This window comes from Rousettus aegyptiacus, unplaced genomic scaffold (genome assembly GCF_014176215.1).
Source record: "Rousettus aegyptiacus isolate mRouAeg1 unplaced genomic scaffold, mRouAeg1.p scaffold_m13_p_2, whole genome shotgun sequence".
NCBI classification, from domain to species: domain Eukaryota; kingdom Metazoa; phylum Chordata; class Mammalia; order Chiroptera; family Pteropodidae; genus Rousettus; species Rousettus aegyptiacus.
The window spans coordinates 114678847-114703231 of record NW_023416295.1 but is presented as its reverse complement, the minus strand read 5'-3'; the positions used below and the strand labels follow the sequence as shown (position 1 = coordinate 114703231).

Genomic DNA, 24385 nt, shown 5'->3' with positions numbered 1-24385 from the left:
TCTTACTTGTGTCTATTTTCCCTACTTACAATATAGAAACAAGTTATTTTCACCAGGATACTTTCTCTATCAATATGTGAATTCTTGTTTAAGTAACTTAACCTTTCCATTAAAAATAAAAATTGTATCACAGCGTCAGGTATTGGAAAGCTATCCAGGAGGCAGTGACTGGTCATTATTTCCATTTACTTAGCTGTGATTCCCACCCCGATCCCACATTTTTATATAAATTTCACTTTTTCAAGATGGACACAATACTTTATTCTTTTCTGATACTTTTGAATCTCTCCTTAAAAGTATGATATGGAAATAATAAACTCCCTATGTAGATCCGAGTTGAGAAGTTTGTTATCAATTTGTGTGTTTTTAGTTGCTAGGAAAATGGCTAAAAACCTTAACGTTCTCCATATACATTTTCTTTAAACATTAAATCTTATGTAATGTTTATTGGTGCTCTATTTTATAGTTTTTGAGATTTTCTGTGTTTTAAAAAATTTTTCATTAACAACCACAAATTGAATTGTTTAATATTTCCACTGTGGAGCTAGTATTTTCCTCCCTACAATTGTGGATTTGTATATTGTTGACTTAGAAAAATGGAATATAAATTAAATTTTATTTAAAATTTATTGACCAGATAAAAAATACATTGAAATTCAACATTATGTTCACAAAAATGACCCAGCAAGTCACTGAGCAGAAAGAGCAAACAGTTGGAGTTTTGTAAGAGAAAACTGTCATGTTTAATCTCTGAGCACTCACTCACTTATTCATTTGAAAACATTTGCAGGGGATTGATATCCAGAATATACAAAAAGCTCATGTAAACCAAAAAGGACTATACAGGACATATGGAAGAAAAATTGTTAAAGGATATAAACAGGCAATTTAAAGAAGAGAATGAAATGAAAATGATAGTAAATAAGTATAATGAATAACAAAAATTGTGTACATTTATTAGCACTAGGTATTTTCTTGATGCATAATTTTTAACAATTTAATGTATCACAATTCAAGTATTATTATCATCCTTACCTTACAGAGGAAACAACTGAGTCATAGAATAATATACGTGGACATGAAGTAGAAATCTGGCTTTAGATGGTTCACGTGAATATGGGGACCCAATCTCAATAGTTATCAGATAAATATGCATTAAAGTAATAATACCTTACAACAATCAGATTTTCAAAATGTGAAAATCAGATAATATCAAAGGCTGGTGATGATGGGAACATGAAGAGAGCCCTCTCCACTACTGGTAGGAGCATAAGATGATGTGTCCATTTCACAGAATAGCTTGTATTTCTTGGGAAAATTAGGTATGCTAATCCTGATGTTCTGGTAGTTCTTGAGCATGTGCTAGAGAGAAACTATGAAGTTAGTGCACATAGAGATATGCACTAGGCTGCTTATTTCATTGATGTGGGAGAATTTGGGAAGCTGAAAGTATGTTAAGAGTCCTTTTCAAGGGAAATAGACACCTTGGTATATTTACCGGAGAGTATGCTATGGATTGCTCAAAAACAATTAACTAGATTTTAAATTTAGAGATGTGGATAGATCTCAAAATTAACTGAATGAACAAACAGTGAAAGTAAAAAGGAGAATGAGATTATAACTTAATGGCATTTATAAAAAATTAAGCACACAAATATAATACTACACGTTTTCCTGGATATACTTACATGTAAAAATAGGCATCTTGCATGAATGCAAAGTACACAGGAGTAGTTACCAAGAAGAGAGGGATGCTTTGGGAGATAGGGAATGAAGGGGGAAAGCAAGAATAAAAATAAATCAGAAAACAGAAGAAGAAACTTTCAGAGATAACTGATGAAAGCATGATATAGCATAAGTTCAATATGGGCCAAAATTTAGTCTGTTTTATTCTATCTCTTGTGGCTAAATCAGCATCTGGGGCATAGCAGGTGCTCAGATACATGAAATGGGAAGGAAAAATAAGTGCATATATTAAGAAGAACAATAAACTCAGTTCCATGTACCTGGAAGCCAATCAAACCTGGGGTCCCTATTCTAATTTCTTATTTTATAATTAAATATGTATTTCATATAGTCACTAGTCCAGTTGCTGGAGATACAAAAACTAATTAAACACATGTTCTGACACTCCCCCCCCCCCCCAGGAGTTTATAATCTATTCGAGGAGATTGAATGGGAAACTATTAATAATGTCAAGTGTGACAAGGACTCTAAGATAGGCATTTGCAGACTGGAGTGGAAGCACCGAGGAGGAATGCATGGACATTATTCATTCATTCAGCCAACATTAATGTGAGTTCCTGCTCTGTGCCATTCTTCTTTTAGAGGATACAATGAGGAGCTTAGTTTCCTACGGAGATGGGCGTAATCAAATAATCATACCAAAAAATGGAAGATGCAAAGCTGTTACTGTGCCAAGTGTTCTCTCTGAGAACTTAGAGAAAGAGATAAAACTTTAATCTAGATTTGTATTCTAAGGATGGTTTCCCTGAAGAAGGGATGGGAAACTTGAAGGATTACTAAAAGTTAATTAGGAAGTGGCGAGAGGTGTGGGGAAGGGTACAGGTTGGAGAAACTATCAAGATTAACTGAACAGTTATGCATAGCTGGTTAGAGACTGACCATCCAGACCTAGGCCTTTTTCTTCAAGGAAAATGAAGGTTTTAAGATTGAAGTCATGTCATCAAATAGGCATTCTGAAAAAAAAAAAAAAAAGAAACATTTGGCTACATTGCGAAGATTGGATGTAGAGAGGAAGGAATGGAAATGAAAAGTTATGAAGTTATCACATTAGTTAAGGTGACAAAGATGGGATCACTTGACTTGGATTGCAGTGGATATGAATAGAAGTGATGGATTAAAATCTATTAAAGAGGTAAAATTGAAAAGGCTTGATGATGGACTGGATTTGGAATCATGTGATGAGGTAGGGGGAGATGAAGAATGACTGGAGCAGGATAAGTAAAAGCAAAGCCACATAGGAAAAACCAAACTCTTAGGAGCAGCTGGAGATCATTTTGTAAGATGTATAAGGACATCGCAGTTACGTAAAAAGCATCCATAGCTTTCAAGATATATATGGTATGAGTGAAATGACATAATGTTTGTGATTTCCTTTAAAACACTTTAGCAAAGAAAAAGATATAGATGAAGCAAAGTCTTGATAATTATTGAATCTAGGAGACACTTACATAGGGGTTCATTATACTATTATTTCCGCTTCTTTCTGAAAATTTAAAATTATGTTTTAAAAAAGCAAACCAGAAAGACAGGATGGAAAAGTAGACTTCTTATTAGTGAAAACACAGTCCCCTAGATGGTGTAACACATGATTTCAAAATGTTGAGAGAAAATTAAAGTCATGGCTTATCTAGGCTTTCATATTCTCTTAAATTAATTATGAGTGAAACCAAAATATATACATTCAGGCAAAGAAGGACTGGGAGAGCTTTCTGTTTACCACTGTGAAAAGAATGACTACAGAATATAGCCCAGGAAGAGGAAAATTTAACCTAGAGCAAATAAAACAAAACAGACACAAATTTATAGATACAGAGAACAAACTAATGGGGCTGAATACATTCCAGGAGAGCAGAGGGGGAGATGGGTAAATGGGTGAAGAGGAACAAGATGTACAAACCTTTATTATAAAAAAAAGGTCATGGGACTGTAGTGTACAACATCGAGAAAATAGCATTATCATATAACTTTGTATGGTGACAAATGTTTACTAGACTTTGTTGTTAAGTCTTAACTTAAACAAAAGAGAAAAACTTCCCAACATGTCTAAGTAGATTGTGTTTCCCCCATTATCCAGCCCCAACCTCATAGGAAAGCAAACAATTTAACACTAGAAAATGTAATACTGTAATTCATTATCTTAGCAGAACACAGAAATCTGAATAGACATAATGAAAGCATTAGAAAAGTCTAACGCAATCTGTGATACAATTCTTGACAACAAAGAATAGAAGGAAACTTCCTTATCTCACAGCAAGAATTATAGTTAGTAGTGAAACAGTAGAAGCATCCCGAATAAAGTGAAAAAAAGAGAAAAAGATAAGGATGTCTTTTTTCATGGCTTCTATTTGGCATTGTTCTAGAAATCCTGACTGAGACAAGCCAACACATACACAGAAAAACTACTAGAATTAATTTAGAAAGTTGGCTTGTTTCAAAGTCACTTTGTAAAAATCAATAAGTGACTGATACCAGAAATAATAGATTAGAAATATGGTTTTTTAAATCCCATTCACTGTAACAGTAAACTGTAAGGTATCTAGAAGTCAATCAAATAGAAGTGCAAGGCTTATATGAAGGAAATAGTAAAACTTGGAAGTGGAGTAAAGAGTAAAATAATCAAAGATATTCTATGGACATGGATGTTAAGATCTAATATTTGAATGTCAAATTGATATGCAAATCCAGAGCAGTTTTAGCAAAATCCCCAACTGAATTTTGTATGTAAGTGTGGAAAATGATCCTAAAGCTCATACATAATATTAAGGACATTAAAAAAAAATAAAATATCATTAAACCTCGCATTTTTTACTTAGTTTTAGTGATTACAGAATGTGCTATTCGCACAATGACATATTGACCAAGAGACTACAACGGAGAGCCAAGTAGATATGAGAACCTAGCGCTGTATATGGAGAGAAGCATTATAAATCACAGGGAAAGGCAAGACTCTTCAACAAGCAGTACTATGTTAATTGATTATCCACAAAGAAAAAAGTAAAATGAGATCGTAATTTTACATCATTCACACAAATACATTCCACGGAGGTTAAAGCTCTGACTTTGAACAGCAGAAGTTTAAAATTTTTAAAAGAAAATATAAGAAAAGTATCATTTGACCTTCAGGGCAGTAAAAGATTTCTTTAAAGAGACCCAGAAAGCACAACCCCTAAAGAGAACATTTGATATTTGACTACAGTCAAAGTAAAAAATTCTATTTGATCAGGAACATAATGTACAAGCAGAGACTGGGAGATTTTTGCAAATCATACACTGTCAAATGATTGCTGCCAGAATATACAAAGGATTACTACAAATCATGGGGAAAAAAAGATAAACAACCCAATGGAAGACTAGGCAAAGGAACAGGGCAGTTTGCAGAAGAAGAAAATATAAGCCCATAAACATCTGAAATGATGCTAGACATCACCATTATCAGGCAGATGCAAATTATAATAACACCGAGGCACCATTTCACACTCATTGATTAACAAACATTTCGAAATACAAAATTCTTGAGGATGTGCGGAAGCAGGAAGGTCATATATTGCTAGTGGGATGTAAATTGGTACAACTCTTTTGAAGAGAAACTAATAATACCTAGTAAAACAGAAAGAAAAATATAACATAAATTGGAAATATATACTGAAGACAGAACTTCATGGCTGCAATTAATTCTAGGAAGGGAGGTGAATGGGAAAAAAGGGGCGTATTGCCTCCAGGGAATTATAATATTTTACATAGTTAAAAAATATCTGAAGACAATGTGGAAAAAATATCATGACTATTTAATTCTGTTGGGAGTACATGGATAATGTTCTTTTTTAAAAAATTTATTTATTTATTTATTTTAGCATGAGCAAGAAATAGACATTGTTTGAGTCACTGAGATTATTTTTTTATTTTTTAAAAAATTTTAATTCGTTTCACGTATACAGTACATTGGTTAGACATCTATATAGTTAGTAAAATGATACTCCCAATGCTCCCTCCCTCCCCTGACCCTTCACCTATCCAATGTATTAATGCTAATTGCATTCCCTATGCCATGCTCCCCATCCCTGTGACCATCCATCGACTACTAATTTGTACTTCTTTAACCCTTCACCCCATTCTCCCAGCCCCCCAACTCCTCTCCCCTCTGTCTATCCCCAAATTGTCCACTATAGTTTTTGATTATTTTATTTTTTTTACTCCTTAAATTCTGCACGTAGGTGAACTCGTATAGTGTTTGTCCTCCTCTGTCTGACTTAAATGCCGTCTAGGTTCATCGAAGCAATATCTTTTTTCATTCCCTTTCTTTTCATATGTAGGTGTCTTGTTTTCTTATCCTTTTAGCCATTCTATCTTTTGGTTGGAACACTTAATTCTTTTCCATTTAAGGTACTTATTGATAGGAATGTAGTTGTTACCATTCCTTGTTACTGTTTTTTATAAATGTTTTTTCTTCTTAAAGAAGTCCCTCCAACATTTCCTGTAATTCTGGCTTGGTGGTATTAAATTCCTTTAGTTTATTTTTGTCTGGGAAGCTCTTTATCTGTCCTTCAACTCTAAAAAGATAGCTTTGCTGGATACATTGTTCTTGGTTGTATATCCTGGGTCTTCATCCTGCTGAATATTTTGTGCCAAGTCTTTCTGTCCTACATAGTTTCTTTTGAGAAATCAGCTGCCAGTTGTATGGGGGTTTCCTTATATGTAATTATTTGTTTTTCTCTTGCTGCTTTTAATATTTTTTCTTTGCATTTAACCGTTGGCATTTTAATTATGATGTGCCTTGGTATGGGCCTCTTCGGATCCCTGATTTTTGGAATTCTCTAAGCTTCCTGGGGTTTTATGTCCATTTCCTTTATCAGGTTAGAGAAGTTTTCCATCATTATTTCTTCGAAAATCAAGATGCTCAGCATCTTGAACATCTTAATTTTCTTCAATTTACACCGATCAGATGAATATTTGGAGCCTTAATAGTGTCTCATATCCTCCTTAAATTATTTTTATGGTCTTGGCATCTTTTCTCTTGCCATTCTGATTGAGTGTCCTGATTGGCTTTCCTATACTCTAGATAGGGCATGTAATCCTCTTCTTTATTCACTTTGTTTATTCCTATGTTTATTCCATTTAATATACTTCTCATCTCAGATGATGTGTTCTCCATTTCAGACTGGTTCTCTTTTATAATTTCTGTTTCCATTTTTATGTTTTTTACCTCTTTGTTGAAGTTCTCACTGAGTTTATCTACATATCCCAAAAGCTCACTGAGCATCTTTATAACCATTGTTTTGAACTCTGCATCTGTTAGATTACCTGACTTCATTACATCTGGATCTCTGTTCTGTTCTCTCATATGGTTTCTGCTTCTTTGTCTTCCCATTTTGGCTGCCTTTCCATGTCTGTTTCTATGTACTAAGCAAGCTCTAAGTCTCCCGGTCTTATTAGTGTGGATTTGTGAAGTAGGTGTCCAGTGGCACAGTCCTGAGAGGGGTTCAGCTGCAGGCCAAATTTAGCCCAAGTCTCTACTCCTCAGGGGCTGTCTATTAAGATTCAGCAAGCAATCCATAGATGCTGTGCTTGTGGTTGCCTCAAAAGGCCACAGCAGAAACTGAGGCCAGCTGCCTCCACCAGTGTGAGTCTCAGCAAAGAGCACCTGACTCACTGAGGATACACCTGGAAGTGGCTTGAGTGGGACTTGAGTTGGGTTAGGCAAGGTTTCAGGGAATCCTCTGGGTGGAGCGACCTTTGTCATCCAGTTTGATGATGTCACAGCTATGGCAGAGCTGCGTTGGGCGTACTGGTAGAGGGGCGAGCTCAATGGGAAACAATGGATACCGCGAGCACTTCTGTACTGACTGAGTCTTGCCTCAGCCTTCACTCTTACAATGTCTCCCTGGAAGTCCCTGGTGCCCGCTGAGCAGCTGAACCAGTGCCAGTGCTCAGAGCAAGCAGGTTCGTCACCGCGAAAATCCTCTTGCAGACGTGGCCCCTTTAAGAGGCGTCTGCTGCTGTCACTCCTGCAGCCTCCGACTCACTCAGCTAGCTGCTCAGGACTGGGCAGCCCTGTCTCCTTGCTCTGTCCTACCTTCTGCCGTTTCAGGGTGCTTTCTTGGATTTCTCTGCAGTTGTATGGCTTGTTCATCTAGATCCCACACAATTTTTTTTTTTTTTGCTGCTACTCCTTGTTTTCATCACAGCTTTGATTTATTCACCAGAGGGATGAACAGAGAGCCTCTGGCATCTATGCTATTTTTCCCCCGCCTCAGATAATATTCTTTTGTACTGGACTTTTCTATATGATTTCTCTGTGGCTGGAATATTTGGTAATTTCTTTAAAGGCAGAGTTGAATGAAGAGACTTGAGGACAGAAACAATGGTTTTTAGGACATTGATAAGTGGCTCTTTCTGGAATGCATACACTCCCAAAATCTAGATCCATTTGGCTCACATCCTTACTTATTTTATACTTTTACTCAAATATCACCTTCTTTCTCACTGAGGTTCTTGCTGGCCTTTAGACATTTTCTAACTCTTTTTGGTGAACATTTTAAGTTGAATACTTATTGTTATTTATCATATTATATATTACTTATATTTATTTGTATTGTTTATTATTTTTTATTGTATTATTTCCATTGTTTATTTGTATTGTTTGTATTTATCTGTCTTTCCTGCCAGAATATAAGCTTCCTATGGTACAGATATCTACTTGGTTCACTTCTATGTCCCTGGAATGAGGCCTGGCATAGAGTAGATACTCAATAAATATTTGTTCAATGAGTGAATGAACCAGTTAATTCTGAGTTTTGCCCCTGGGTAGTAGCTGCCTCCATCATTGAAAGATACAGGAGAGAGGAGCGATGCAGGAAAGGCGGTATGTTTGAACTGGTTGGATTTGGAGGGGAAGATGGTATATGTAAAAGCGAGGTCAGCAGGTTGGGAACCGGGGAATAAAAGGACAGATGGGTCAAACCGAATTGAAACTGAATCCAACTGAGCACTGAGCTCCTATATTTACAAATAGATGGACTTAACTGTCAGTCTTGCTGAAGGAATTTGACCAGGCAGAGAACAAATAGTTTAATAAGAAAATTCTCTAAATTTATTGTCTTAAAATAAAACCAAAACTGCAATTCAGTTTACTGCAAAAGAGGTACTCTGTCTCAGAGAGGGATTAAATACTACTGTTTTATCTGTAGGCTGTGACAGGATTAAACAACTTTTACCGGCTTCTAAACATTGAATCTGACTCATCTGTTGTTTATTGTTTATTGTGCAGGGGGAAGAAAGATTAGTTGTTAGAGTTAAGAATAGTATGGCATGTTGAATGTATCTTCATTGAAGATTCTGTTGTTGAAAGAGATTTAAGGAATGAGCGTATATGCTTTTGATAAATATTTCTTTCCATATCTGAGGTTTGCTTGCAGTAGAACTGAATAAACAAAAATTTCTTCAGATGACTTTAGGCCAGTAGCTTTTCAATTTTAATGTATATATGATTGGATTGGTGAGTTTGTTAAAAATGAAGATTTTAGGCCCCCACCTGAAAGAGATGATTCAGAATTTCCGGAGTGTTTAGGCCCAGGAATCTGAATTTTACAGTTACCTCAGGTGATTCTGATACGCAGCATAATAGGACAACATGAGGAGAAAAACTGCTGTAGATGATATTTTTACTCAGTCATTTCATTTGTGTGTGTGCGTATGAATCATGTGCTATAATGTGCTTCGTATTAATATATGTGACTAAAACAGGTGTGCCAACATTAGCAGTTTGAAAGCTGTAAATTATTTACACAACAGAAAGCCACACAAAGAAATATAAGATGTGCTCCTACAAGAAGCTGAAAATCTAACACAAAACAGTGTATTAATTGGTGTGAAGATACAAAAGTTATGAATGTATTTGCTTCCTATTGCTGCAGTAATAAATTGCCATAAACTTAGTGACTTCAACACAAATTTATTCTCTTACTGTTCCAGAGGTTAGAAATCCAAAATGAATTTTGCAGGACTAAAATCAAGGTGTTGGTAGGGCTGGTTCCTTCTGGAGTTTCTAGAGGATGATATGCGCCTATCCGTTTCAGTTTCTAAAACTGCATTACTTGTGTTCTGTGGCTCGTGGCTTCTTTCTCCTTTCTATCATCCAATTTCTGTCTGCTTCTGGCATCCTATTGAATTCTTTTCTGTAGTAAAAACTTCTTCTACCTCCCTTAGGACATTTTGATTACATTTAGGTCCAAACCAAATAATCCAGGATAATCTCCTCAGCTCAAAATTCTTAATTTAATCAAAACTGCAAAGTCCCTTTTGGTAACATTGATAGGTTCTAAGGATTAGAATATGGTATTTTGTGGAAGGACCACTATTCAGCCTAACATTATATATATATATGCTCATTCATATATATGTATGTGTGCATGTGTATATATATATTAGAAAATGTGACAATAGCAGTGTGATTATTGCAAAGCCCTGCCCTTTCCTTGAAGTATCTGTAAGTTGAATTTATAAGCTTCATAGTGAACTAGTAAATACTGTGCTTAGTAAATAAATGTGAAATGATTTCAAGAGACTCTACAGGTTACCACAGTACCAATTTCCTTGCCTGAAGGCAAATGCAGTTGGAAGATGTAATCAATCTATTATAACTGCATTTTAGTATTGGAGCAAACAAGGTGCTTCAAAGTTTATTGCCATTTTATGGGAGTCAGCAACTTGTTGTCAGTCACTATTGGGAGAAAGCCATCATGTTCGACAGAGTAAGGAGTGAAAAGAGAAATTGATAAGACGGACTCACTGCTTAAAAAACTTAGTCCTTGAGAGAGATGAGGCAAACACACTTATTTTTTTTCTATACTCATTTTATTAAATGTTTTAATCATAAGTGAATGTTATATCTCATCAAGTGCTTTTTCTGCATCTACTGATATGATCATATGATTTTTTAAATTTGATTTTATTAGTTTCAAGTATACAGTACATTGGTTAGACATTTATATAGTTTATAAATCGATCCCCCTAATTACTCTTTCTCTCCTCTGGCTCTCCATGTAGTCATTACATTAATGCTGACTGCATTCCCTCTACCGTGCTCGCCATCCCCGTGACTATCTATCAACCACTAATTTGTACTCCTTTAACCCTTCACCCCATTACCCTATCCCCCCAATCTCCCTCCCCTCTGTCTCTCACCAGATGGTCCTCTATATTTGTGAGTCTGTTTTTGATTAGTTTGTTCTTTTTGTTCCTTAGATTTTGCATGTAAGTGAAATCATATGGTATTTATCTTTCTCTGACTGACTTATTTCACTCAGCTTAATACATTTTAAATACAGAAAGCCTCTGAGCCTATAGAATAAAGGCCACTGGGTCCAAAAGGAACCACATAGTATATAGCAAACCTGTTTCAGAAGTCTCAATCAGCAAGTGTTTTTCTTAGTAAATCCTTAGTAAAATTCTATGAAGGGGAAAGAGGACAAACACGAGCAGGGACAGGCCATTAGAGCAACTTTATTAGTGAGAATATTTTGAGGTCTTCTTACAACAGTATTTGATATGAAGTGGAACTTAATATAAGGCTGGTCTTAGACCTCATTAAAGATGTTTAAGACACATGGAGAGGCTGTAATATTTGTTTCTTTGGTCTGTTTGTGTGAGAATGGTAGGTCTTGAGGTAGTTGTGGTAGATGGGAAATAGATGGGATTTTATTACCCATCTATTTCCAATTCTAAATTCTTCTCAGAATGAGTTCTTTGACTATGGTGATGGAGACTGCCTATTACTGACTGTTCTCACTGTAGAAGTTACAGAACAAAATTTTCACTTGTAATTTACATTTCTACTCACTAGTCTCCCTGTCTCAGTAAATCGTAGAATCTGTTGCCTAGATAATCTCCCTTTGTTGTTTTCAATCATGTTACTGTGCTTCAGACTCTGAAGTGGCTCTCAAAGCAGCACACGCAGGCTCTTCACTTGAGATGTCAAGGCCCTTCACAAGTTCCGGTCTCCTGGGGCTGCACTGCCCGCTCCCTCGCTCCCTCGCCAGCCCTCAGGCCCCAGCCCCTTCCAGCCTCTTCTTCCTGTTTATTGGCTCATGCAGATGCACACTGGTTCCTTGTTTCTGTCAGAGTTTTGTGTGTATTTATCCCTTTTTTGCTTAGTCAAAACAAACAAACAAACAAACAAACAAATAAAAGAAAAAAAGAGTTATCTTCTGAATTTTAAATTAGACTAATACTCCTGGGCTTTTAGTTTCTTGTTTACAACATCCTTTCTTCTTTGTATCAATATATTTATTTTCCGCTTAGTGCCAAAAGCACCTGCTCCCTTCTCCCTGGCTTGTTGTGTTTCACTGATTTGTATGAAGAAGACCCAAATCAAATTATATTCACACAGGTGAATTAATTCAGCTTTACTGGCTGAGAATTTAGTGACAGCATATCATTGTTTTGCAGTTATTAAAGAAAGGCACTGATGTTTCAGTTAGACGAAAGGAAAAGTAAGCTTATTATTGCTAATATGGTGATTTTTAAAGCCATGAGATAATTACTATATTTTGCAAAGTTCCTAATATACTCTTGAGGTATAAAATTTTCTCAGACGATAACTCTGGCAAGCCAGAAGTTTTATTTAACTTAACGCCACCAAATTACGAATGCCAGCTTATGAAAAATGTTATTCAATTCTTTGTTTAACAGGGATACTATCGTAATTTTTTTTTCTTCTTTTCTTCTTTGCTGTGTGGTGTAACTACACAGTTTCACATAATTGTAAAACAACTACCATAATTCATTTTTAATACAACAAATAATTAAGACAATCTAGAAGATAGGCATTACACAGAGAGATTTAGTTTCACTGTTTTTGAAAGTGACTTGATGGCTATAGAAAACCAATTCAGCCTCTTCATCTACAAAATCATGACTTACTGCTAACTACATACTTAGTGTACATGTCCTTTGTAAAGATAAATAAGAAAATCTATGATATATTTTAAATTATTAGAAGATAACGTCTAATATTTAGAATAAGATTTTATAATATTTCTGACAATAGCATGTTTGTTTATATTTTTCAATTGTATATATATTTTACCTCCACTTTGAAATCTTTATACAGTGGAAGGTAGAACATTAGATGCAAGAATGAATACTTATCGTTTTCTCTTTACTTCCATTACTCTGTCCCTATTTCGTTGAATTACCATCTCTGTGGAGAGGACCTATCTTAAGAGCCAATGTAAATTAGATCCACTGTGCCATTCTTAATTCTAAGACTTTATTACTGTATCTCCCCACTGGACTGCAAGCTCCCTGAAAGAAGAGACCAGGTCTCTTCTAGATACTGAACATGTGAACTGTGGTCTGACCATTAACAGATGCTCATTAAATAGTGACTGTCCCATCGATGAAATCCTTAAGCAGTCTTTAGTACACTTATTCTAAATTGCATAGCTATCAGAGACAGTCAGTATGAATTTGTCTAAAGTTTCCTTCCATTATGATTCCTTTCCAAAGTATAGTCTATCCTAATAATGGCAAAATCTGAAACCAATGCCATCTCTCCTACCCTTGAGAGTACAGATGGCATTTCACAGATCTTGGCACTTTTTCCTGCTAAGTGCAGATGTGGCCTCAGGATTCTTCCCCACACGTCCTATAAGCAGCCACTCTCAACTGTCAGGATAGTTGAAACTTAATTGCCATCCTTGTTTTTGTGAGAAAGTAAGTGCCTAAAGGGATTGAAGATATCTGCTTTTAGTACTTTTCTTCTTGGACAATACAATACTTAAAACCTATGAATAGGTGAAATAAACATACTTTAAATGTAAAGAGATCATGAAGCTACAGAATAAAGGTCACTGGGTCCAACGAACCTTTTCTAGGCACCTATTTTGGGCACTTAACCGTTCTAAGGAATCAAACTTAGGTAGTTCCTACACCTTAGTTCATTGCTATGATGTATTATCACAGGGATAGCACCATATGAATATTTTTCTAAAGCCGATTTCTTGTATTCCATATTGGTTACTACAGTTATTTCTGTCTAATCAGTACCAAGTTCATGGGAAGGTAATAATAATAATAATAATAAAGGGACACTCAAGAGTAAAGAATGGAGATTGTAGCTGAGCAGTTGGTATGTATTTCAAAGGAATGAGAAATGCAAAAGAGTAATACTATGTGAAGATAAAAAACATTTTCATTATTTTTTTCTCAAAATAAGTGGGGACGAGATGAGCATCTAGGCAAATTAGAATAATGTACCAATCTCTCAGGCATAATGTGAAATTATATGTATGCATAATGATAAACTATTACTCCTGAAAGGACCTTTGAGCTGAGGCCCAGGGAAGTTAACTGACTTTCACAAGTTGACAGCAGTAGTTAGTGAGAAAGCTGAAGCTCAACTTCCTGTGTGCTAGTTCCTAGAATAATGTCATTTCCACCGGACTAAATGGGCAGTTTGGTTCATGCTGGTTGTTAGAATAACCTATGCAGAGGGAGAGATAAAGCCTGATAAGCAATCTATATCTTCAGATCTGGGCTTTTATCATGGAATATCAGAAAATGCCGAAAAGCAGGTATAATAAAATCATTTCTTTGCTTCTGAGTGATAACTTTGTTTATGAAGATTTAGTTTCTATGTTAGGATTAGGCAGAGCCTAGTTAACCAAAAAAAAAAAAAAAAAAAAAGAAAAAAAGAAAACAGCTGATTTTTTCACAGTATAAAATGAATTATTATATAGCAAACTCTTGATTAATCACAAAGGAATTATTCAGTTGTGAAATATTTTGGACTTTCCCCCCATTCTTCAACTGAGTTTCACTAGTTTCAATGGCATTGGAGTGAGACAAGTATAGATAAAGCGAATGATTGTTCTTAAGTGAGAATGTGACTATAGTTGGCTTTACTTGGTAGCTAAAGGACTTGTTCAGTAGAATGCTAGCCCCAATTGAATAAATCCATCCATTTCTCTGTATCCCTATTGCCATCTCTCCAGTCTACACTACCATCTTTCACTTGGACTTCTATAATAGTTGAACTCATTTCCTTTCATTTGTTTCTATTCTTTTCCTAATCCATTTTCTATACTGCAATTGATGTAATCTGTTAAAACCAAATTCTGATCATGTCATTCTGTGGTTTAAAATCTTTAAATAACGTGCCTATGCCCATAGTATTAAATTAATATTCTGCAATTCAATATACATATCCTTTTAAATATGGTTCGAAGTTTCTTTATACTTCTCTAGTCTCACTTATCATTGTATGCTTCCTCATTTGTCTAATTTTATTTCTCTGTGGGCAGTTTTAGCAAGCAGCCCCCTATATTTAAGTTTACCTTGGTATAAGTCACTGACATAATCTTTCTGAAACGTAAATGTAATTTTATCACTTTCTGTCTTAATATCCTCCAATGAATTACCACTACTATTATAATTAAGTCTTAATATTTACTATTGCCTTTTAAGTCACTTATTATTTGATTAGCATTGTTTCCTTAGCACATGATGTGACTTTGGTCCTGGATGTCATCCTTCACTTGGTAGCTTACTACATCCAGTTTATCCTTCAAGACAACTGAAACATTTTCTCCCCTGAGAATTCTATAGTCTTATCAAAGGGTTCACATTATATACTCCTTCAGGACCTGCACATGCCTATGAAATTCATTCGTTCATTCATTCATTCATCAAAAATCTATGACTGCCTAAAAGGTGCCAGGTACTTAAGAGGCAAATTGAACAAAATATTTTGACCTACAAAAATGGTACTTTCATGGTCAAAACTAATAGATAAAAATTGTTGCGCTCATGTAAGTTACATTATAGAAAAAAAGACATCAAGAAGGAAAATGAGTAAGTAAAACATATTTTTTGTTAAACAGTAATAAATGTTATGGGAAAAAATAAAACATGGAAGGAGAACAGAAAGTCCTGGGATGAGAGGGAAGACATCTCAGAAAGAAGAGATATTTTGACAAATATATAAAGGGGTGGAAGGGCAATCCATGGAGACACGGGAAAATGCAAAAGAAGCTAGTATATAATGGAGTAAGGTTAGTCTGGAATTATGGGGTAAGTTTTCAGTATTTAAATGATATATTTTTAACCATGAGACTAGATATTATCACCAGGGGACGGAGTTTAGACAGGGATGTGAAGATGCCATCTATGATACGAACCTGGGATCCTCCAACATTAAAATGTGAAAAGGATGAGGATGATGAGGAATTATCCAGGAGACTGACAAGGAGTGGTCAACCAGATAGAAAGCAAAGTAAGATAAATGCCAAATGAAGAATAAGAAGAAATGATTAACTGTGTCAAATGCTGCTGATAGGTTAAGCATGTTGAAGATTGGGAGATAACTGTTGGATTTGGCATCCTGGGGCCACTAGTGTTGATGAGAGCATTTTTGGTAGAATAGTGAGAATGAAAGCCTTGTTACCGTGAATTCAAAAGAGACCAGAAACAGAACATAAGTGGCCAACCACCCTACTTACACTTTAATGGTTTTTTTCATTTTAAAAGTGTTCTAGTTTGTATGTTGTTTTATATGTCAATCCTAACTATATAGAAAACCCTTTCAGAGAGCATTGCAATGCTGGAAACCACAGCTGGAAGAAGTGTGGTCAAGAAAGATTTTGTTTTAAAACGTAGGAATTGATACAGGGTACTTGTTTGCTGATGAAAATGATACATCATGGAAGCATAAGTTGGTGATATGAGAGATAAAGGGGAGAATTTTGAGAATGCTATTTTTGAAAAGACAAGAGAGGATGGAATGGGCTTGGTCTTGCATAGGAGCTCAGTTCAGCCCATTACCCCCTTTGCAATGGGAAGGAAGGCAGAATACACTGTTGCATTTCTCACATTGTATTTTATTGTTGGTTTGTTTGTTTCCCACAGATTATGAACCTCTTAAGAGCAATAAGAGTAAACGCCTTGTTCATTTAGTGGTAGGAATGTTTATTCTATTCGTATTCTCTAGCACAATGCCTGACACACAGCAGGCGTGCAATAAATGTTTGAATGAACAAATGAAGATACTGTGCTAAGCACGTGTATAGTTTATCTTCTTGCTCAGATTGGATCATTTTCATCAAACCTTGACAACCAGATTGATTTAATAGTGTTTCTTTCGTCTAGGCCTACGGATAGCTTGGCTAACTGGTAGAGATGATTAATAAGAATCACTGTTTCTAACAAAATCAATGATGCTTCTGAGTTGTAAAATGAGTGGCCTTTTGCCACATCATTTTGCAGTGGTCCTGGCTATCGTTTTAACATGAAATTACTATTTACTTCACTTTGAACCTTCTGAAAGCTATGCATTCTCCTCAGTATCCATTTATCATTTGTAGATTATCATTTGTAGGGCACGCATCATTGTCTGTTATTATTATCTAACTTACCTAGTAATTGGGAAATTCTTTGAGAATGGGGATTACAGCTCATTGCCTTTTCCCCCAATAGTGCATTGTACCCCCTTTGGTTAGAGAACATGTCTTCTTCAACACTAAATTAAAAATATTTGCCTTGATACAAGGCAGATGTCAAATAGATATTTATTGAATAAATGAATGTATGAATGATTGACTCCTATCCATGGTGTATGCTTTCGGTGCAGAGGCCAGATCGTCTTATTTTTTGTTGTGCTTTCTCTCTGCTTTGCTTCTAATAGCTCATACCTGAAATCTTCTTCAAAGGACTATCTGTGGGCCACTGGAGCTGCATCAGCTAGATGCTCCAAAAACAAAAAGTATCTGGAATTTTATGCTTTCCCCTTGTTAACCAGTATCCATTAACTGGGGTGCAGGAATTTGGGAATCCAGCTCTCATATTTCAAGGAAGCACAAACTGGCCAGTAGTTTACACTCTAGAGTGCCCTGTGGTATCAGGCTGAGACCAGGACTTCACCTGAAGTTACACCTTGCTTGGTTTATTAGTCTTTCTTATCTTGCTTCCTGTGCTCCCTCAGGGGATTCTCCTGAGAACACTTCCTTAGTAAATCACTTGTACACTCGTGGTTTCCTTTGGGTCTGCTTTTTGGGAACTTGACTTACGATATTACATGTTTATAAGCAGATTATACCAGGGGGAGGGGATTATAACCATTGTCTCTCTAAGAGTGTTAAGTTTTGCTATTGTAGGTGGTGTCTACACCCCAAGTAAAACTGAAAGTGACTGTGGACTAAATTTGATATTTGATTTGATCGTTTGCTGGGAAGTAGCTTCACAACTTTAGTAAATAAATGTTATTGAATTTAGTAAATATCTTATTGAATTACAAGGCTTTCTAACATAAAGTCAGAATGTATTTCTTTAACTTTCTATTCTTTTTGATTATACACATCTTTGACATCTTTGTTCTCTCTCCTTAAACAAGGATAAAAAAGACTTGATTGTATAATCAATTTTTATACAATTGAGTACAGCTTTCTTTTGTCTTTCTGTTGACTATAAATATCCATTTTCACGTACCGAGTAAACCATTTATTTTTTAGTGATTTGAAAAAGAACACAAACTCCTTTATCTGTAAAATGCAATTGGAAGTAATGTATTTTAGAACTGCAAAGAACTTTAGTAACCAGCTGGTAGCCAACACCTTCATTTTATAAACGAGAACATGTGAGATCCAAAGAGGTTAAGTAATTTGTTCAATATCACCCAGCTTGGTTAGTGGCAGAGCAGGACTAAAACCCAACTCCCACTACTCCACAGAATACATATTTATTATTCACAGAATTGATATGAGGATTAGGGACCACATCTGTGAAAAATAGATTTAGCCTTTGGAAAGAAAGATGCTGGATAGCTTTATGAAAGCTTTATGAAAACTAATCTCATTTTAACCTTTTCTGTACAATTGTTAGTTTTGTTCAGTTTTATGTTATTTGCCTCAGGCTTCTTTTTGGCTAAGGACTAGATAATATACAATGCTTGATTTAAAAATCAATATTAAGTATCTGGATTGTGTTAGAAATAAGAATTATTTCAGCTGGTTTTGAAGCCGGGAACAGTTGCAGACGGCCTTCCAGGATGGCAATCATTTATGTACATGAAAAGTTTTCTATTTGTACTTTGCATATTGGAAATAAGGACAGTTGGTTTCAAAGAAAATAAGGAAGCATAACTTACATTTTTGTTCAGCCTGGTAATACTTCCAAAGCTGGATGCAATGTGTTTTTAACAAACCGTAAATTTTCTCTCCTGTGGAGCTACCATGTCCTGCCTACTTTCAGCATAGTCAGGAAGCCATTATACTAATCCACCCTGCCTTCGTATCTCTAGCAAGCACATGTAAGTGATAACTGAATATTTATTTGGATGCAGGGTGTATAAATCTTCTCTATGTCTCCTTGTAAAGCGAGGAAATTGTGACTTGCTCAACTTGGTTACTTTAATTGTTTAAGTTTGGTTCTGTCAGCCACAGCATGTTTTGAAATGTGAACAAGAACACTGCTTAATTTTTGTCTTTTTTGAAGTGATTTGTGTAGAATCACATATGCAGGGAAGATAAAAATCTGAGTACCAAAAGGCTAAAGTAATCTTTATATATATTTTTAATTAGGTACGATTATATGCAAGACCTGATGCCATCAGAAGAGGATCTGGGGACTATGCTCTCCATATAACAAAGAGATTAATAGAATTTTATGAGGACTACTTTAAAGTGCCCTATTCCTTGCCAAAACTAGGTAAGAATTTTCTTTGTTATTTTATTGGAAGGTGTCCTTGAAAGGTGGAATTTCTTCTTCATTCGTTTGAGACATTCAAAAGCACGAAAATTCCAAGGGTTGTATTTTTAAAGAAGATGAGCATGAAAAATAATTTCTTCTAAAGAGCTCAAAAGCAATTTAGCATTTCTAAAATCTTGCCAAAAAGTGCTCATAGAAATTAAGAAAGGCATTACATACGTGTAGGATTCCAAAAGATAAGCCAAATAACTATAATTTGTTGAATATGTCCTTGGAAGGGGTGCTTGCCAGCATCTCATTTAATCCCAACAACTGCTTCATGGGTAGGCCCTGTTAGAACATTTTCCACCTAAGGGAATTGAGACCCAGGGACGGAGTCTTCCATTCATTCAGACCACCAATAAGTAAAGGAGCTGGGATTTCAAGCTAGGTCTTGATGACTCCCAGAACTAGTCAACATTTTACACTTATTGATTTGTTTTTTTTTTTTGCATTCTCAAATGTTGAACCTCAGTGTATTACTTATTCCTTAGATTATTTTTGTTCAGACATATTTCAAGTAAGTTATAGTAAATAGAACAAAAACAAGAGAGAAAGGAAACTTAATGATGGAGATTGTGTTCACCATAAATATAATTACATTCTCTTCTTTTATGTTCATTAATTGTTGGATAAATAAATGAATCAATTTTGTTATTCTAATTTGAATGAAACTGCTGCTTTTGCAGGAGCGTGAACTCTGACTTTCCAGGAAGTTAGAAAGGGTACATATGCCCATTAAAAATGCTGAAGCTATTTTTTCTTCTCAAAAAACCTGTTTTGAAATATTACATCACAACAGTCCTTTGTTCCTCCTCCCTTCTCCCAGTTCTTTTTTCCTTCCCAAGAGCATTTTTGATCAGCATCCACATAAAAGTTATTGCTCGTTGGCGAGAATAAAGTGCTTACCTGATCAAAAGCGTTAGCATTTGAACCACAGGTTCTCCTCTCTGGAGAACTGGGCCTATTTCATTAAAGTACCTGCCTGCTGGGTAGCTTTATTGGTCTTAAAATGAGTATTTCAAGAGAGTAGATAGATTAGTTGATATTATTATCAATGAATGTGGCATGCAATTTTAATGAGTGATATTATAAGATTCTGGTATTTCTGAAATATGTACTCTTAGAATCCATAATATTTAATTTTAAATTTCTAAACAAAATTTTATTTCGATTAGGATCTATGTTTTGTTTTATTTTGTTGTTTCTTCTTTCTTTCTTTTCCCCTTTATATCAACTTCCTTGTTAGAATTTGTTACACTGAAATCTTGCTTGTAGGTGCCCAAGGCTGGAAGGAATGACTGACCTCATTTGCATGGAGGTAACACTTTTCTGTACTCCAAGTAAAACTGACTGAGAACTTCCCAGCTTGACCCTAATGTAAAATTCACGAGTGCTTATATTGCAAGTTCAGCAAGAGAAATAAAATGTGGATCTTTGTCCCTTTCAGACCAGTAATTAGTAGAGGAATTCAATTTATAACTTCAGGGGGTTCCATGTAGCTGTCAGCTTGCAGCAGGAAGCATTTCTATTCCTCTATTTCACTTACAAACGAACCATGCAGGCTTTCATCTATGGAAAAGAGCTTTGTTCACTGTTACTATTACTTGTTAAGCTACCTTATGGTATATGTAATTGAATGATTTGACTTACCCCAGTGTACTTCTTTTTATGTATTGAGGGGAGTGACCAGAGCCTGTGACATTTTGTAAAATTTCTCTTAAAGTTCTACTTATTTTATATATTTATAGATATTTAGATCTATATGTTAATGGATTTATAAGTATGGTTTCTAAATACCCCCTACATAAAAATCCCTGAGCGCAGAACAATTTCGACAAATCTTTTCATTGTACATTATGAATTATATTTTAAATAAATTCTATGGAAACCAACTCAGTCTTTGTTAATGAATGGTTCATGTATCCTAGATATCAGCCATGTCTTCCCAGACCCTTCATATCTATCTCAGATGGTTCCTAAGATGTATTTTACCTTCCCTCCCTCCCACTTTCCCTCATTTATTTAATAAGTATTTATTAAGTGCCTCTCATAGGTACTTCTCTATGCAATGGGGATACAGCAACAAATAAAAAAAGTTAAAAATTTCTTCCCTCCTGGGGTTTACATTCTATTATGTAGAGACAGATGTTAAAACAATTAGTAACACGTATAGTATATTAGATGGAGGTAAGTGCCATCAAAATAAAGCTAGAACAGAAGAATAGGAAGTATGTGGGGCAGGTCAGGCAGGAGAAAAGGGCTGAATTTTTTAAATGGGTGAATATGGATGGCTTCATTGAGAAGTTGACTTTTGAGCAAAGAATTTAAATGATTGAAGGCAAAAGCAAAGTGGATATCATGGGGCAAGGACTGTAGGCAGAGGGAACAAAGCACTGAGACTTCGAGGTGGAAGTTTTGTTGGTGTGTTTAAGGAACAGGAGCAGAGTGAGTAAAGGGCTAAGAAATAGGAGACGGTCATGGGTGGGCAGCAGATCATGTAGCTCCAAATAGACTGTGATAAAGAATGGCTTTTTTTTTCTGGGTGACATGGAAATCAATTGGTCAGGTATTAGCAGAAGTATTACGTATTTCTGTTTCTGTTATAAAAGGATTATTCTTGTGACAAGATTGAATACACTGTAGGGTAATAATTCTCGATCAAGGGGTGACTTTGTCCTTCAGACACTTGGCAATATCTGGAGATGTATTTGTTACAACTCAGGGGGTGGGAGGGCTGGAATGTGTGCTATTGGCATTTAGTGGGTAGAAGCCAGTGATACTTCTAAACATCCTACAGTGTGCATGACAGTCTGCCACAATAAAGAGTTATATAGCCAAAAATGTCAGTAATGCTGAGATTGAAAGACCCCGATGTATGGAAAAGGTCAGAGGCATGAAATCAGTTAAGAGTCTATGGGAAAATTCAGGCAAAATATGATGGTTGCTTAGACAAAGATATTAACAGTGAAGAAATCAGAAATGGTCCAATTCTGGTTATATATTGAAAGAAGAGACAAAAAATTTGCTGATGAATGGGATGTGGGATGTGAGAGAAAGAGAGGTACCAAGGGTTATCTCAAAGTTTTTGGCTTGAGAATTTGAAGGATGGAATTGCCATTTACTGAGAGAGCAATTGTAGAAGGAGATAATTTTTGAGACTGATATAACTATTAGGCATTTAGGTGGCACCTTGATGTCTGTGAGAAATTCAAGTAGATAATTGAATTTATAAATATGGAGTTTGGGTGAGTTATCTGGCTAGAGATAGCCATCTGCCAGCATATCATGATATTCAAACCTATGAGGATAGTTGGGACCACCATGGCTGTGAGAGCAGAAAAGAGAATAGGAACTGATTCAATGTTTAGAGGTTATAGAGGTTAAGAGCCAGTAAAGGTTACTGATTGAGCAGGAGCAACTGGTTGAGGGACTAAGAAAATAGGTATATGTGGTATTCTTGGCAGTTAATAAAGAAAATATTTCAAAGCGAGCAGATGACAAATTGCGGTAAATCCAATTAAATGAGGACTGACAATTGACCATTCATTGTCACTAACCATGTGGCAGTCACTAGTGACCTCGACAAGAACATTTTTCTATGTTCAAGAGCAAATGGGGGTGGGACTTCGGAGGGGATACAGTGACTAGAGACAGTGAATGTAGACCACAGATCAACATTTCTGAAAGTCCCCAAAGGGGAGGGTTCTGCGAATGGAAAGAGAGGGAGAATTATCCATGGTCTAATAATGCTCACCTCTGAATAAGAGCTGTTTCTGTGAACTGATAGCATCTTTACTTCTGTTCCTTTCTCAAACCGTGTCAAGGGAGATGTGGAACGTACCTCTTTCTTTGATTTGCATTGGAAAACCAAAATTGAAACAAATAAATAAGAAAGCTTATTTGACCGGTTAAGCTGACTTTACTGAAGCTTTGGAGAGGATGTGGGTATATGTGAATGTAGGGCCTTACATTGCAAAGACAAAAAACAAAAACAAAACCCACACACAACCAAATAAACCCTTAAAGTGTAATATTGGAACCTCCTTTTCTTAAAAGTCACTTTGCTTTTCTCTCATAAACCCTGTAGTATTTTCTCTCTTCTCTCTTACCAAATTCTTTTTTATTTCTAATGCTGAATAGTTTAGCTTTCTCTACTGTAGCATCATCTCATGCTAGCTTGTCTCTAAGGATTTGAGTTTCTACTACAAGTAGCTTATCAGAATAGTTCCCTAAGAGTAATTCTGATGCTTGCTGTTAGGGCAGTAATTTGTTCTCTGTGTTGCACAAGGATATTCCTTTAACATTTATAAGCCAAAATAGGCAGCCAGTGTACATTGAGTGAGGATGTGTTATTAAATCTCAAACTTAGGTAATCAAAACTATTTGTATGAAGTTTGTAGAGATTTTCTTTTTCTTGGTGTTAAGATGTAATGAGAAGTATAGAGTCTACCTGATATTATACAGCAATCTTTCTATAGTATGTGTCCTATTTTCATGAGAAGTCTCAGAGGTCTAGAGGTTTACTTTAAAAGAAGGTTGTTGTACACAAATAATTAAGCTATCTTTCCTCTCATCCCCAAAACATATTGACTAGAACTACAAAAACAAATGGGCTTGTGTTTTTTAAATGTGAGCCACTCTTAAGGGCTTTGTATGTTCTAACCCATTTAATCTTTTTCACTGCCTTCCCGGTAGTGCCTGTTATTTTCTGGTTTTCCAGGTGAGGAAATTTAGGCTCTAAATCGGCAGTCCCCAACTTTTTTGGGACCAGGGACTGGTGCTCCTATGAGAATCTAATACTTGATGATCTGAGGTGGAGCTGAGGCGGTGACGCTAGCGCTGGGGAGCAGCTGCAAATACAGATGAAGCTTCGCTCACCTGCCTATCATCGCCTCCTGCT

General features: G+C 35.7%; 1 protein-coding gene across 6 annotated transcripts in view; it reads left to right on the top strand.

Moving 5' to 3' along the window:
• The window catches only part of TRHDE (thyrotropin releasing hormone degrading enzyme), a 328473-nt gene that overhangs the window by 75333 nt on the left and 228755 nt on the right, over nt 1-24385 (top strand). For 5 of the 6 annotated variants that reach the window (XM_036238037.1, XM_036238036.1, XM_036238035.1 and 2 more), the window contains one exon: nt 19317-19443. The exons of the other annotated variant lie outside the window; for it this stretch is intronic. In XM_036238037.1, coding sequence (XP_036093930.1) covers nt 19317-19443 — 127 coding nt within the window. The remainder of the gene's footprint in view (nt 1-19316; nt 19444-24385) is intronic. 6 annotated transcript variants of the gene reach the window in all.